At 43.8% G+C, this 13748-nt stretch overlaps 1 protein-coding gene across 1 annotated transcript in view; it reads right to left on the bottom strand.

The window, feature by feature from the left end:
* CCDC6 (coiled-coil domain containing 6) overlaps window positions 1-13748 on the bottom strand; it is a gene marked incomplete at its 5' end in the record, with an annotated part of 117758 nt that overhangs the window by 65044 nt on the left and 38966 nt on the right. Inside the window, one exon of the mRNA XM_079715804.1 lies at window positions 858-1007. Coding sequence (XP_079571930.1) covers window positions 858-1007 — 150 coding nt within the window. The remainder of the gene's footprint in view (window positions 1-857; window positions 1008-13748) is intronic.

Here is a 13748-nt window from a genome sequence, read left to right as displayed (position 1 = left end):
TTTACAGCCATCTGACAAAATGGTAATAGTGGTCCTCCTCGGAAAATTTTATACCTGCCCACTATTTTGGACACGCTTTGTTAAATAATGAAAGCTCAATGTCCTACTTATTCTCAAGTTCATATTAAATAAACCGCAAAATATTTGCCCTAAACAAATTTTACTTTTGTACTTTACTAGTAAGCTTCGAGGAAAACCAAACCAAACCAAACCAAACCAAACCAAACAGGAAGGGGAGGAGGAGAATCTCTGAACTAGAAAAAGCAAAACGTCTATATGTTTTGTGTGTTGTCTTCTATACACCATTAGTGATAAATGTTAAGTTTCAACATTTGTTATTTGTTCAGTAACATATTACTCACCCATTTGAACACGATTGTGTAAAATTTTAACTATCACAGATACATATCTTTTTCTCCCCCCAAACTGACATTTCCCTTTGTGTCCTCACATATTCGTGCAAAAGACCCACTTCTGCTTGCCAAAAATGTTTATGTATTCATTACAGATTCAACATTAAAGGAAAAGAAATCTCATATTTGGTGTTAATCCTCATAATTCCAAAATACTGCTTACAGCATTTACTCCTACGCTAAGGCCTCAGGCTTATCAGCAATTTCTTGAAATGCTCAGGGTATAAAATATCTTACCTTACCTAAGCAGATGAGCTAGGAACCACAGAACCGCAGTGGTGAGTATTACACTGCTGCCATCTTTACTAGGTATTTTTAATCTCTAAAGAATTTTAGCTATAACCTCATCAGCAAATGTTTCAAGCAAAGTGCTGTATCAAAGTCATTTTTTTCCTAGAGAAGAAAACAGGCAGGGAAGATGAGAGGGGAGAAAAGGTAACTTACCTGCATCAATTTTCTGGAGAGCTCATTAGTGAGGAACTCTTCTTCCTTCTCGTAATTTACAGCAAGGGTTTCTTTCTCCTTCTGCAAAGCCTGAATTTTCTTGAATAAAGTGTTACTGATGAATTCTTCTTCCTGCTCAGCCCGGGCTTGCTGTTAAAATAAAAAAGAGAACAAAAAAATATGTTAAGGAAACAGGAATTTACTAATTGAAATATAGTTCTTATTTCCAGAGAGGGCACCCATTTTAATTAGAGCTCTATTTTTAACTGTGAACCAGTATACCCCAAGAAGCACAAAACAGAGGAACCCAGTAGCAACCATAAAAGTATATCTGTTACCCCAAAGGGCCTCCCTGTATTATGCATGGCCCCTCTTCTTAAAGAGATATTACAAAGAAATTAACAAAGATTGTTTTGCAATTTTTAGAAGCCATCCCAAGTCAATCACCAGAATACAGAAAGCTTCTTCTCCTATAGGGCAGACGGGTCCAGTACTGGGGTATATGCATCGATTCATGACAACTCTCTACAACTCTCTGCATCCCAAAGGTTCAGAGTTAAAATATCTAGGCAACATTTTTACTGAAGCAGAAAAGTACCTCTCGCTTAAAAGTGAAATCGTAAAATCATGTCATCTCTTTAAGATGTTACTGAAAGGGTTTCAAAATGCAATTTAAAATGCAATACAGATAGATATAGATTAATTTACATGTTCATTGAATAGTTGCTGGAAGGAAACACAGCAAACGGCTAAAAAGTAGTTAACTGCAAAGCAGCAAGAATCCAGGGAGTGAAGGGTAAGGATGGATGAGAGTGTCATTTTTCACTTATTTATTTCCCTACTGGGAATTTTCTGGAGGTGAGGGCACGGACAGGCATTACTGAGCATTAAAAACAGAAGAAAAGGGAGTCAGGCATAATTCAATGGAGATGAAAATATTTTTCTGCAGATCCCTTCCTCCACCTATGTTCTAACAAAATAAACAGAAAAACCAGCCATCCTTGAAGGAAATTAATCTTTTCAGAAAAAGAGTACTTCTTTCAAATGGACTCAACTCTATTCAAAGTACTTTTTAAACTGCAACATTTTGATGTGTTAATCCCCAATAATGCATTTCTGTTTCATCTGCCAAGTCCAGGAAGGGAGAACTGCATCAATTCCAAGCCTCCAGTACCTGTCACTTATAATAATACAAGAGAGCTAGAGGGCAGGAGACAAAAGGGCACCTACATTAAACAGTTACCACCTTTTATTGTAAAAGGTCCGACAACCACTCCCAACTCAGCTGGTTTGGATTTCTGTACATACGCACTGACTTCCCCGACACCCAGGCCCCCCTGAGAGCCCTGATTTCTGGGGAGCCCATCCTCCCTGCTCCCCATCACTGCAGCAGAGAGAAGGATGCCAGGGCCTGGAACTGCCTGCCAAGCAAATCTACCAAAGAAAGCCACGTGTATGTAGTACTTAGACTGTAAAACAGAGCTACGTAGAAAATGGAAACTTCAGGAGGAGGTGTTGCGGTCCAGTTCTTTAAGACAGCATTTTGGGGGCTTCCCTGGTGGCGCAGTGGTTGAGAGTCCGCCTGCTGATGCAGGGGACACGGGTTCGTGCCCCGGTCCAAGAAGATCCCACATGCCGCGGAGCGGCCGGGCGCGTGAGCCATGGCCGCTGAGCCTGCACGTCTGGAGCCTGTGCTCCGCAGTGGGAGAGACCACAACAGTGAGAGGCCCGCGTACCGCAAAAAAAAAAAAAAAAAGACAGCATTTTGAGATAGGCCAGGAGACGTGAACAGCGAAGAACACATCACTCAGCTAATAAGGTTCTATGACCAGCCAAGCACATCCGGGGAGCAGGCCCTAGGTTACCAGGCCCTTACACACTCTGTAACTCATTAGCACTTCTCAAGGTCATACTCTTTACTCCACGGTCAAGGGAACACTGCCCAGGACTGGCACTTCCCCTCCCCTTTAAATTAACCTCCAACTCGGCTTCAAAACTCTCAGACCTCAAGATCTCATCCTAGTGCAATGGGCAGGAATCCAAAGCATTTCTTTCAGGCATATCTGACACACATATCCAAGCCCGCAATCTGTTTGAGCTACCTGTTTTTCTGGTTTTGACTGACAAAGTTCTATATGATTTGAATTCTGATTATTCTAAAAGCTACAGGACAAGAAACGTAGAGAGGGGAACTGTAATGCCTTTGCAGGTGACTGTGCACTTAGATTTCAAAAGGTTTGCCATAAATTCGTTTCATTATCAAGTCAGACTCAACTTCTTGAGTATTACCAGGCATTCCCTATTTCCAATGACTGGGAAATTTACCCACAAGCAGTAACAGAGAACCAGACTCACAGGCCCAGCAGACCACCTCCCCCTGTGCACAATGACCCAGAAGTGAGAAGCTGAGAATAAGAGGCCAGGCCCTAAGGGTTTATTCATGAAACTTCCACCTCAGCCCCTCACCCTTCCCATATTTCATCCAATCATTAAGTTACAGGGGTAACAGGTCTCAGTGTAATATAAAACAAAACTCTGTGATAGAAAATAGATTAGTGGTTGCCAGGGGCTGGGAGGGGTGGAGGTGGGAGAACGGGGAATGACTGCTTCTGAGTACAGGGATTCTTCTGGGGTGTCAAAAATGGTGTGGAACTAGACAGTGCTAACAGGGTATGTAACCTGGTGAATATACTAAAAGCCAGCGAACTGTACACTTGAAAAGGGTGAATTTTATGGTATGTGAATTATAACTAGATTAAGGGAAAAAACTCTAATAATTAACAGGGTCCTGTATTTCACAGAGCACTGGGTTTCCTTTGCAATTCTTCCCAGGGAAAGTAGCAAATTTATTATAAAAAGGATCGGGAGGACTTCCCTGGTGGGCCAGTGGTTGAGACTCCGTGCTTCCACTGCAGGGGGCGTGGGTTCGATCCCTGGTCAGGGAACTAAGGTCCCACATACATGCCTTGCGGCCCAGCCAAAAAATAAAATAAAAATAAAAAGGATTCGGAGAGGGCGATGTTCGAGCTATATCTGCTCTGAAAGTGCCTTCCAAAATGAGTGATGGTTGTGAGAGACTCGAGCTTTAGCCAACAAAATTCTTCACCATTTTAGAGTAGCCACGTATTTCTAGGCAAAGCCCATTCATAGAAAACTCCACTCTCAGGACCTACCACCAGCGTGAGGAACTGTTCTGTGGAAGCTAGTTAAAGCCTCTCTAGCTTAACAAGGGGTTAAGCAGGCCTGGCACAGATTTTGTCCAAGGCTTCCTTTTGCTAAGGTTTAGCACGGGGACTGTCACTCTGCCTCCCACTGTCATCCCAGAGAAAAACCACACATCTGAAGGGCAAGACTTCAGGCCCCCGAAACATAAAACCCCAGTTCACCCTTTTTCCAGCTGGTCACGGGGCACTGTTAGAAATTAACACGTAAATGAGGACAAAAGACAAGGTGCGTATCCAATACAGCCCCAGAGAAAATTGGTTAAAAGACCAGCTCCAGAGGCTTCCCTGGTGGCACAGTGGTTAAGGATCCGCCTGTCAATGCAGGGGACACGGGTTCGAGCCCTGGTCTGGGAAGAGCCCACATGCCTCAGAGCAACGAAGCCCATGTGCCACAACCATTGAGCCTGCGCTCTAGAGCCTGCGAGCCACAACTACTGAAGCCCGCGCGCCTAAGAGCCTGTGCTCTGCAACAAGAGAGGCCACCGCAATGAGAAGCCCGTGCACCACAATGAAGAGTAGCCCCTGCCTGCTGCAACTAGAGAAAGCCCAAGTGCAGCAACGAAGACCCAATGCAGCCAAAAATAAATTAAAAAATTAAATCTTTAAAAGACCAGCTATAGTGTACTGACAACCAGAGTAGGCACCATGCATCACAGACAAGCAGGAAGCATCCATTTGGAATTCTCCCAGCAGCTTTCTTTCCATTCTTTGTGCATTATCCTCTCAATCTTAATCTTAAATCCTGGCTTTTTCTTCCCCTAAACTCCAAAACAGGCCTTTTTATTTAGGCCGTAAAACAACTTACCTTTCCAATTTATTTCCCCCAAAGGCCGTAAAACAAATTACCTTTCCAATTTATTTCCCCCAAGCCAAGAGCTAGGTAGACAACGGCCTAGGAGCAAAACAGGCCATGTGCCATTTGCAAGGAACTAGGGGTCAGGCAGGTAGACAGAGCAAAGATAAAACAGGTTAACATGGAATCTCATCAGTTTTATCAATCTATTTCCCTTTTATCTGCAATGCTTTAAAATCAGCATACCTAAACAAATTCAAAAATAAAACTATATTTCCAAAGCTAAAATTTATTTTAAAATTTAAAATCAAGGTTTGCCTATAATTCCATAAACTCTCAAAAGAAAATGTGAACCCCAAAATTAGGAACTCTTTGTTTTGCATGTTTGTAGAGTTGAAGATTGGGAAAATCTGGGGGGAAATTTTTAAAAACCTGTGATTACAGATATAGAGAACAAACTAGTGGTTACCAGTGGGGAGAGGGAAGTGGGGAGGGGCATTAGAGGAGTAGGGAAGGAACAGGTACAAACAATAAGATATAAAATAAGCTACAAGGATATATTGTACAACATGGGGAATATAGCCAATATTTATAATAACTATAAATGGAGTATAACTTTTTTAAATTGTGAATTACTATATTGTACACCTGTAACTTATATAATATTACACAGTAACTATAGTTCAATTAAAGATTATATTTTCATGTTCCATAAGGTTCTAACTGCTATGTTCAGAAGCAGAGTGAATGTTGGTACAACCTTATCCACTTATCAGTGTCTGCTACTTTGACCCTCACCCAGCAGGGATCACTCGATGTCTAGAGTGATGTGAGGACTAGAGTACAAAGCAAGCCTCCATCACTCTTCCCCCACCCTCCAAGAGTCCAATTAAAAAAAAAAAAAAAAGGAAAGGGAGAGTGCGGGAGAGACAGGAGCAATTTACCAAGTCCTCTGGGAAACACACACACACACACACACACACACACACAGAAAAAATTATTTTCTCTTGAGTCACCACATATTGAGGCAACCATACTCTAGGTGAGCACAATTTTCTGATAAGGAAATCATTCTCACCCACTGCTCTCACGACTGGGGCACAAATTTGATAGGAGATTCCCATGTGATTGTTTAGTGCTTCTGTTCTTTATCAGTGGTACTTTGGAGATCAAGGGTTAGTACAGAAAGGAGAATTCAAAAACTCTCAACAACAGCACTACTGAAAATTCAAGTACCAAGACCAAAATTATGTAAAATGATGCAACTCATCATCTGTCAAGAATAAAAAAAAAGACAGTTTCCAAAGCAAAAAAAATACAGGCACTATCTATTTCATAGCAGGCATGGGTAAAGGATATATATAATCAAGAGAAAGTTCAAGTGCCTACACCAAGATAACACATTTGCATTTGTTTTAAAAAATTACTTTTAAGTTGAATGCTGACTTGCTTTAATAATAAAAAATCATAATAAATAATAAGATATCTTGAAGCTCTAATGCTTAAGAATCCAGGAAGGCTCTATTTATTATTTTAATTATTTAAATTCCTTAAATTTAGGAACCTATTTAAATGTATTATTCTAATTATTTAAATTTATTATCCTGTTGTTTAGTCACTTACAATACAAATTTTAATGATCTTAACACCTCAGTTTGAAAGAGCATCTGAAACCAAACTGTCAGGATAGCAGAAACCACCCAGCACCAAGTCAGGCAACCGAGTAACACTCGGTTCTTTTCTCTGCTGTCATATTTATTAGCTGCATCACTGCCCATATCAATTGTTCTGGGAGATGCTCGGCGTTCAGTAGAGCTCATGACTGATGGCTGGCACCTCTTATAGGATTCGCTTGAACATCGGTCATACCCATGGGTTTATCAACACAAACCACTATGGTGCAGTGGTCCTGCACTGGCTAACACTTTACGTGCCAGTACTGCAGGGGTGGGTGACAAGTGATACATGTGACAAGCCCAAAGTGCATACCTACGTTTCTTCTATTAGAAGAACTAGGGAAATAAAACAGCAAAAATGTGACTTTAAAAAAAAAAAAAAAAAAAAAAACCTAGGGAGGTGATGTCAATTACATGCCTAAGTATTACAACTCTCTATTTAGTCTGTGAAAGCACCAGGTAATTTTGTGCTTCCTTCACACTGCGTACCAGCCCGCAGTAAAAGTAATTAATAGCTGATGGATGAAGGCACTTATATTATTTATTTCCTTCCAGTATTGCCAGCAAATCACTAAGTACACAGGAGCCAGATAAGAATCATTATTAGCCCTCACAACTGGGCTATTCTGCCCCAGACACTACGCCCAGGCCACCGTTCCAGGACTGGAGGGCAAGAGCGCAAATGGCAACAAAGGGTGACTTTCAGGACAAGAAGAGAATCTTGATGTTAAAAAGGACCCTAATGGTTACCGAGTTTCATCAAGCTACCGTGCCTCTCAAACCAGCTTCAGTGAAAGACCGAGTCCTCACCACCAATCTGCAGGGGACAATACATCCCTCTGTGCATGTCCTATTAGATGTGACCAGAACACAGCTCCACAGACATGCCTCGCCCCATGAATTCAACAATACCCAAACTGGTCCACGCCTAGCTCAGGAAGATAAGTCCACTGGTCACTTGCTTGGATACAGAGCAATGAGAATTTGCTAGAGAAGCTGCTAAATGTTTGCATGGATTATGGATTAAGAATTTATCTCCCGGTGACAAAGAGTACAGGTCCACAGGCCAAACTCTGAATAGTGTCGCTGGCGGGGGCGGCTGCATATACACCATCAGACTCTGGGGTCAGGCTGCCTGGTTTGCAGGGTGCCTATGGCCACCTCCAGCTGTGTGACCCCCAGGGAAGCCATGGGACCTCTCTGAGCCATTGTTTTCTCTTCTGTAAAGTGAAAATAATGGCACCTCCTTCTGGGTTGGTTATGAAGATAAAGTAACATAATTCACATCAAGAGCTTATCATAGTACCTCGCATGAGTAAGCACTCAAGAGATATTTACAAAAAAGCTTGAGGAGGGGGCATGTACAGGATGATTCATGAGAAAACAGTGAAATCTTACAGAATCTCCATTTAGCTAAAAGGAGAAATGGACAGAATTATGGCACATCCACGGCGGGGGGCGGGGACACATAGTGGAACCATTTTTTAAAAAATATGGTTTGTTTGTATGTACCATCATAAAAGGATGTCTAGCAACAAATGGCCAAGTGAAATAGTGAAGGTAAAGGTGGAAAGGCCCCATGTTGAGTTCCCAAACAAAAACCACACATCAGGGACACAAACCACTATGCATCAGTTAACAGAAACTATCTGTTTACGATTCCACGCACAGACACTAACTACCCTATCCTCACGATAAACAAAGGCTTCAGACGTTCAAATTCTCATAAACTATAATTTTATCTAAAACATGCACAAAGAAACAAGAGGATCACAAATGTGAAAGACATCAATTGACTCAGGAAGGAAAATGAAAAGATGTAACACACAACTAACTAAAAACTAGAATGAATAACAGGAGAGAAAAAGAGAGGGAGCATATTTGAAGAGATGGTGGCTTCAACTCTACAAACATATGCAATCTGAGACTATCCCATAACTAATCTAATGAAAGGCCTGAGGGAATTCCCTGGACGTCCAGTGGTTAGGACTCGGTGCTTTCACTGCCTGGGCCTGAGTTCAATCACTGGTCGGAGAACAAAGATCCCAAAAGCCTCAGGGCGCAGCCAAAAATAAATAAATAAACGCAGCTCCTCATCCTGTGTTTGTTTTTGCTGAATCTGCCAACCCTATCTGGTTTCCGAGTCTCTCACCATTACACCAAGTTCAGCTTTGGGGGTATAGCACAATACTCACACCCTTACCCCTTCTTTAGCAACAGACTGCTTATTCAAGACAGTTTTCAAACAGTTTATTTGGTATTTTCTCATTTTTCCTCTCAAAATTCTTTCTCTCCTACTGCAACAGTCACCAGATCCATAGTATACTCAAACTGCTGTTAAGTCCCCACTCCAGTATAATTCCCAAACAACCCTTGCCCCAAAATGAATCAAACCCCCAAATCAGCGACCTTCTTTCCATTACAAAACAAAGCTGTGAGCACCTAGCAGCCTTTTCTTTGCCGAAGAAAGCAATCAGATTGATTGCTAAATTATACTAAAATGTGAAAGACTTTTTTCCTAACCCTGATGATTTTTTTTTTTTTCTGAGAAGACAGGAGAGCATAATAGGATCCCTGCCTGAGTATTTTCATTCAGAACAAGTTCGTTCTATCAGTTACCTACTGCTATGTAACACACCATTCCAAAACATACGTATTATTTGTCAGTATTCTATAGGTTGATGGGTGGGTGATTTCTTAGTTGGTTTCATGGTGCTCACTCACAAGGCTGCATTCAGCTGGAGGTTCAGCTGAGCCAGATGATCCAAGATCAAGGGGTAGGAAAGAGATTCAAATAGACTCCATGTCTTAATGGGAGGGGCAGTCAAATACTGTGCTGGTGATTTTCAAGTGACCACACTCAACCAGAATACTTCCCTTTTTCAAAGCTTCTTCCCTGCTTTTGAAGGCACAGATTTCCTAAAATCTCTCAAGGTTTTTTGGTAACGGATCAGAATGGGAAAGGAGCAACTCTAGAATTTGGTTAGTGTGTGCAGTCAGATCTAAGTGGGAGGACTACCTGCACTGGTAATGACCACCAAATTCAGTATAGTCAGAAGCTTTTTTCTTGTTAAGCTTACATGATATACTTGTTCTCTAAACTCAGTTCCTCTCTTGCTGCCAGCACTAGAGAATGTAGTCTCCTGGCGAATTAACAACCCATTTTCCCAATTATAAACACAGGAATGGGTCCTGCAGTACTATCATGGGTAATCTCAGATCTATCAGCAATAAGTAAAAAGAGATCAGACAAAAAATATCGGCGCCTGTCTCAAGCCACACAGATTTGTAAGAACAGGGCTCACAAACCAGACAGATGCAGAGATATATGGACAGAAATGCCAACCACATCAGTGTTGTGTGTTTATGATTCATATCTCTGATTTACTTAAATCCATGATCTTCACGTTGATTAAAAAAAAATTAACTGAAGGCTTTCTTTTTTTTTTAACGTCTTTATTGGAGTATAGTTGCTTTACAGTATTGTGTTAGTTGCTGCTGTATAACAAAGTGAATCAGCTATACATAAACATATGTCCTCATATCCCCTCCCTCTTGCGTCTCCCTCCCACCCTCCCTATCCCACCCCTCTAGGTGGTCACAAAGCACCGAGCTGATCTCCCTGTGCTATGCAGCTGCTTCCCACTAGCTATCTACTTTACATTTGGTAGTGTATATATGTCAATGCCACTCTCTCACTTCGTCTCTGCTTACCCTTCCCCCTCCTCGTGTCCTCAAGTCCTTTCTCTACGTCTGCGTTGAAGGCTTTTCTTTTATTACATTTAAAGAGCTCCACGGGGCTTCCCTGGTGGCAAAGTGGTTAAGAATCCACCTGCCAGTGCAGGGGACATGGGTTCGAGCCCTGGTCTGGGAAGATCCCACATGCCACAGAGCAACTAAGCCCGTGCGCCACAACTACTGAGCCTGCACTCTAGAGCCCATGAGCCACAACTACTGAGCCTGCGTGCTGCAACTACTGAAGCCCACGTGCCTAGAGCCTGTGCTCCGCAACAAGTGAAGCCACCGCAATGAGAAGCCTGCACACTGCAACGAAGAGTAGCCCCCACTCACCGCAACTAGAAAAAGCCAAGCCCACGCGCAGCAACGAAGACCCAACACAGCCAAAAATAAATAAATAAATATATTTAAAATAATAATAATAAAAAGATAAAGAGCTCCACGGAAACAGGTAACATTCAACAGGTAAATAATCTCCAGGGTTTATTTTGGCTCAAAAGCCATGGGGGAAGTTATGCATTGCTCTTGGAAGATGTGTCCTTAAAACAGGTCTTCGGGCTTCCCTGGTGGTCCAGTGGTTAAGAATCCACCTTCCAGTGCAGAAGACACGGGTTCGATCTGTGGTCGGGGAACTAACATCCCACATGCCGCAGAGCAGCTAAGCCCGCAGGCCACAACTAGAGAGAGGCCAGTGCACACTGCAACAAACATCCCTCGTGCTGCAACTAAGACCTGACGCAGCCAAATTAATTAATTAATTAATCTTAAAAATCAAACAAACTGAGGTCTCTATCATTTTCTTTCACAAGTAAACCACCAATGCCACACTCTCCATACATCTACCTCCACCCAAACACCCTGAGGTTTCTCAACCTGGCGCCGGGGCAGTGACAGAGACCCGGAGAACAGTGATATGAAGTGTCTACAGCTCGACATTCTTGGATTGAAATGCGTGTTGCTTCTCCATTGCCACCTGTGCAGAGTCAGGCAAGCTCTACGCCAAAGAATCAATAGGGGGAGCTGTGGGCAAGTGACCTCTACGGAACAGGAAGGCAGGCCAATTCCAGACAGAAAGACTGAGGGATCCGCCCCTCCTCCACTCTTCCCCTCATACAAGGTACAGTCCCCCAAAATGAGAAATGGTGAAGGAAATGAAAAACGACAAAACAAAACAAAATTTCGAGCAAAGAATGAACTCACTAGCAGTCAATTTCACCCTGAAGGTAAAGTTGACTGCAAATGAATGATTCCAGATTGAATACTGGTCACGCACGATTCGTCATATGCCTAACTTGAGGCTTCCCTATATCAGGAAGTCTGTGCTTCTAACCACATCCCCACTGTTTCTGACATGGTAGGGGTCAGCCTCATTGCTACTCCCAGAGACATCGCCCCCATATGCTCCCCCCTCCCCAAAAAATAAGTTTCCAACCAGAACCGCTGACAAGAGCAAACTACAGTCGTTAGATTTTTAAATTTTAATTCAACATGCATGACAGGGTATCTCGTACACGGTAACCGCTGTGTGGACATGGCAGTGAATAACAGACACTGTCCCCGCCCTGAAGGGGTATATAATCCTTCTAGCAATTAACGAAAAGTAACATCTTAATCCATACCTTTAGCAATTGGCCTTGGAATGATCTTGGCTCTATAAAATAGCCTGAAGAACCAAGGGATTTAAAATGAGATTAAGATGCACAGAAGAAAAAGCTAAGTATTGTATCCACTACGGTTACAGAAGAAATGGTCTGGCACATAAGCACTCATACATCTGTTGAATAATGAGGAGCGTAATCGTATACAAATATACAAACTTTATATTATGTGTGTATGTATGTGTGTATATATATATATTTATTTATAAATGAATATTTAACTCTTTGGACTCTCTTCCTATAATAAATGATAAAGGCAGTCAACGTTAAATAATTGATTATACTTCTGGCACTGTAGCAGCCTCTTCCATATGGGCTCTCATTTCATCCACACATTGGCTCCACACATTTTAGCCCCATATCATATACGGGGAAACAGGGGTTGAGAATGGTAAAGCAACTTGCCCAAGGATCCAAGCTACTAAATATCAGGGCTACAATCTTCAACCCTGGGCTGGTTCCAAAGTGCCTAGTCCTTCTATGTCCTACCCCACCATCCAGGAACAATGTCTTCCACTGGGACAAAGGCTGTAGAACCAAGCTCCAGAAGCCAAACCCACTAACTTGCTACTAAAGCCAACATCATTTGTGCTGTCACACAGTGACTGAGCATCACAAAGCAGTTCATCTTTGCAAGGAGATACCCTGTAATTTCCTTGCCTGAACAAAGTAAATGTTAGGTGAATGACAGATAATCTTTAAGAACTGCAAAAGAGCCACTTTTTGCTACTGCTACAGTTGCTGCTACAAGAAGGAGACCACATATTTCCTGGTGGCACACACATCATATGTGTACGTGTATGTATCATTCCTGTGTGTTGACAGCAAGCTCTTCTCCCCCTCTCCTTCAGACAGTGAAGAAAGGTGTAGCTGTCGGTGGGGTAAGGAGAGACATGTCAAAGAGCCCAGGGAGGGCTTCCCTGGTGGCGCAGTGGTTGAGAGTCCGCCTGCCGATGCAGGGGACATGGGTTCGTGCCCCGGTCCGGGAAGATCCCACATGCCGTGGAGCGGCTGGGCCCGTGAGCCATGGCCGCTGAGCCTGCGCGTCCGGAGCCTGTGCTCCGCAACGGGAGAGGCCGCAACAGTGAGAGGCCCGCGTACCGCAAAAACAAACAAACAAACAAAAAAAGCGGGGTGGGGAATCTGTGCTCCCGTCCACCTTCTCTTCCACCTTCTCGTCCGTACTGTGAAGAAATAACTCCACCCCCGCTCCTACCCCGGCCCTGGCCTGGGGTGGGGGGGAGTTAAAGTCTAGAGCAGCCCCAGGAAAAACCTGCCCCTCAGCCGTGCCCGTTCAAAAGCCACAGCTGGTGAGGGAGACAAGCAGAGTGCCCTGGTGGGGGGCGGGGGTCCGTGGGAGCAGGGCTGCCTGCTTCCGGGTCTCCCCGCAGGCTGAGCTAGGCCTCCACCCCCATCTGCTGGGTGCTGCCCCCCAGACCAGGGAGCAGAGGAAGAGGCCTGTGCCCCGTGCACTCATGGAGGTGCAGCCGCTGAAGGCGGCCGAGCTGCCCTTGAGGCTGGAGTTGGGGCCCCACGTGGTGCCAGGACTGCGGGAAGCATCTGCCTGTGTCCCGGGAAAGGCCAGGCTGAAACCAGGCTTGAGGGGCGGGTGGGATGAATACGGCGGCTGCTGTGACCCGACAGGACTCCCACCCCAGCCTTCAGGTCCCCCACCGCCGTCTTCCCTCACCCGCCCTCAGCACCCCTTCCCCGACCCCGCCACTCACACAGATGACCAAAGACCTTCCTTATGCCGGAAGCAAAACCCAAAACTTTTTGTTGGCTTTTTCCTTTGTCGCCTC

Source organism: Hyperoodon ampullatus (genome assembly GCF_949752795.1).
Source record: "Hyperoodon ampullatus genome assembly, chromosome: 1".
Classification (NCBI taxonomy): Eukaryota; Metazoa; Chordata; class Mammalia; order Artiodactyla; family Ziphiidae; genus Hyperoodon; species Hyperoodon ampullatus.
This window is presented reverse-complemented; position numbering and strand designations above follow the sequence as displayed.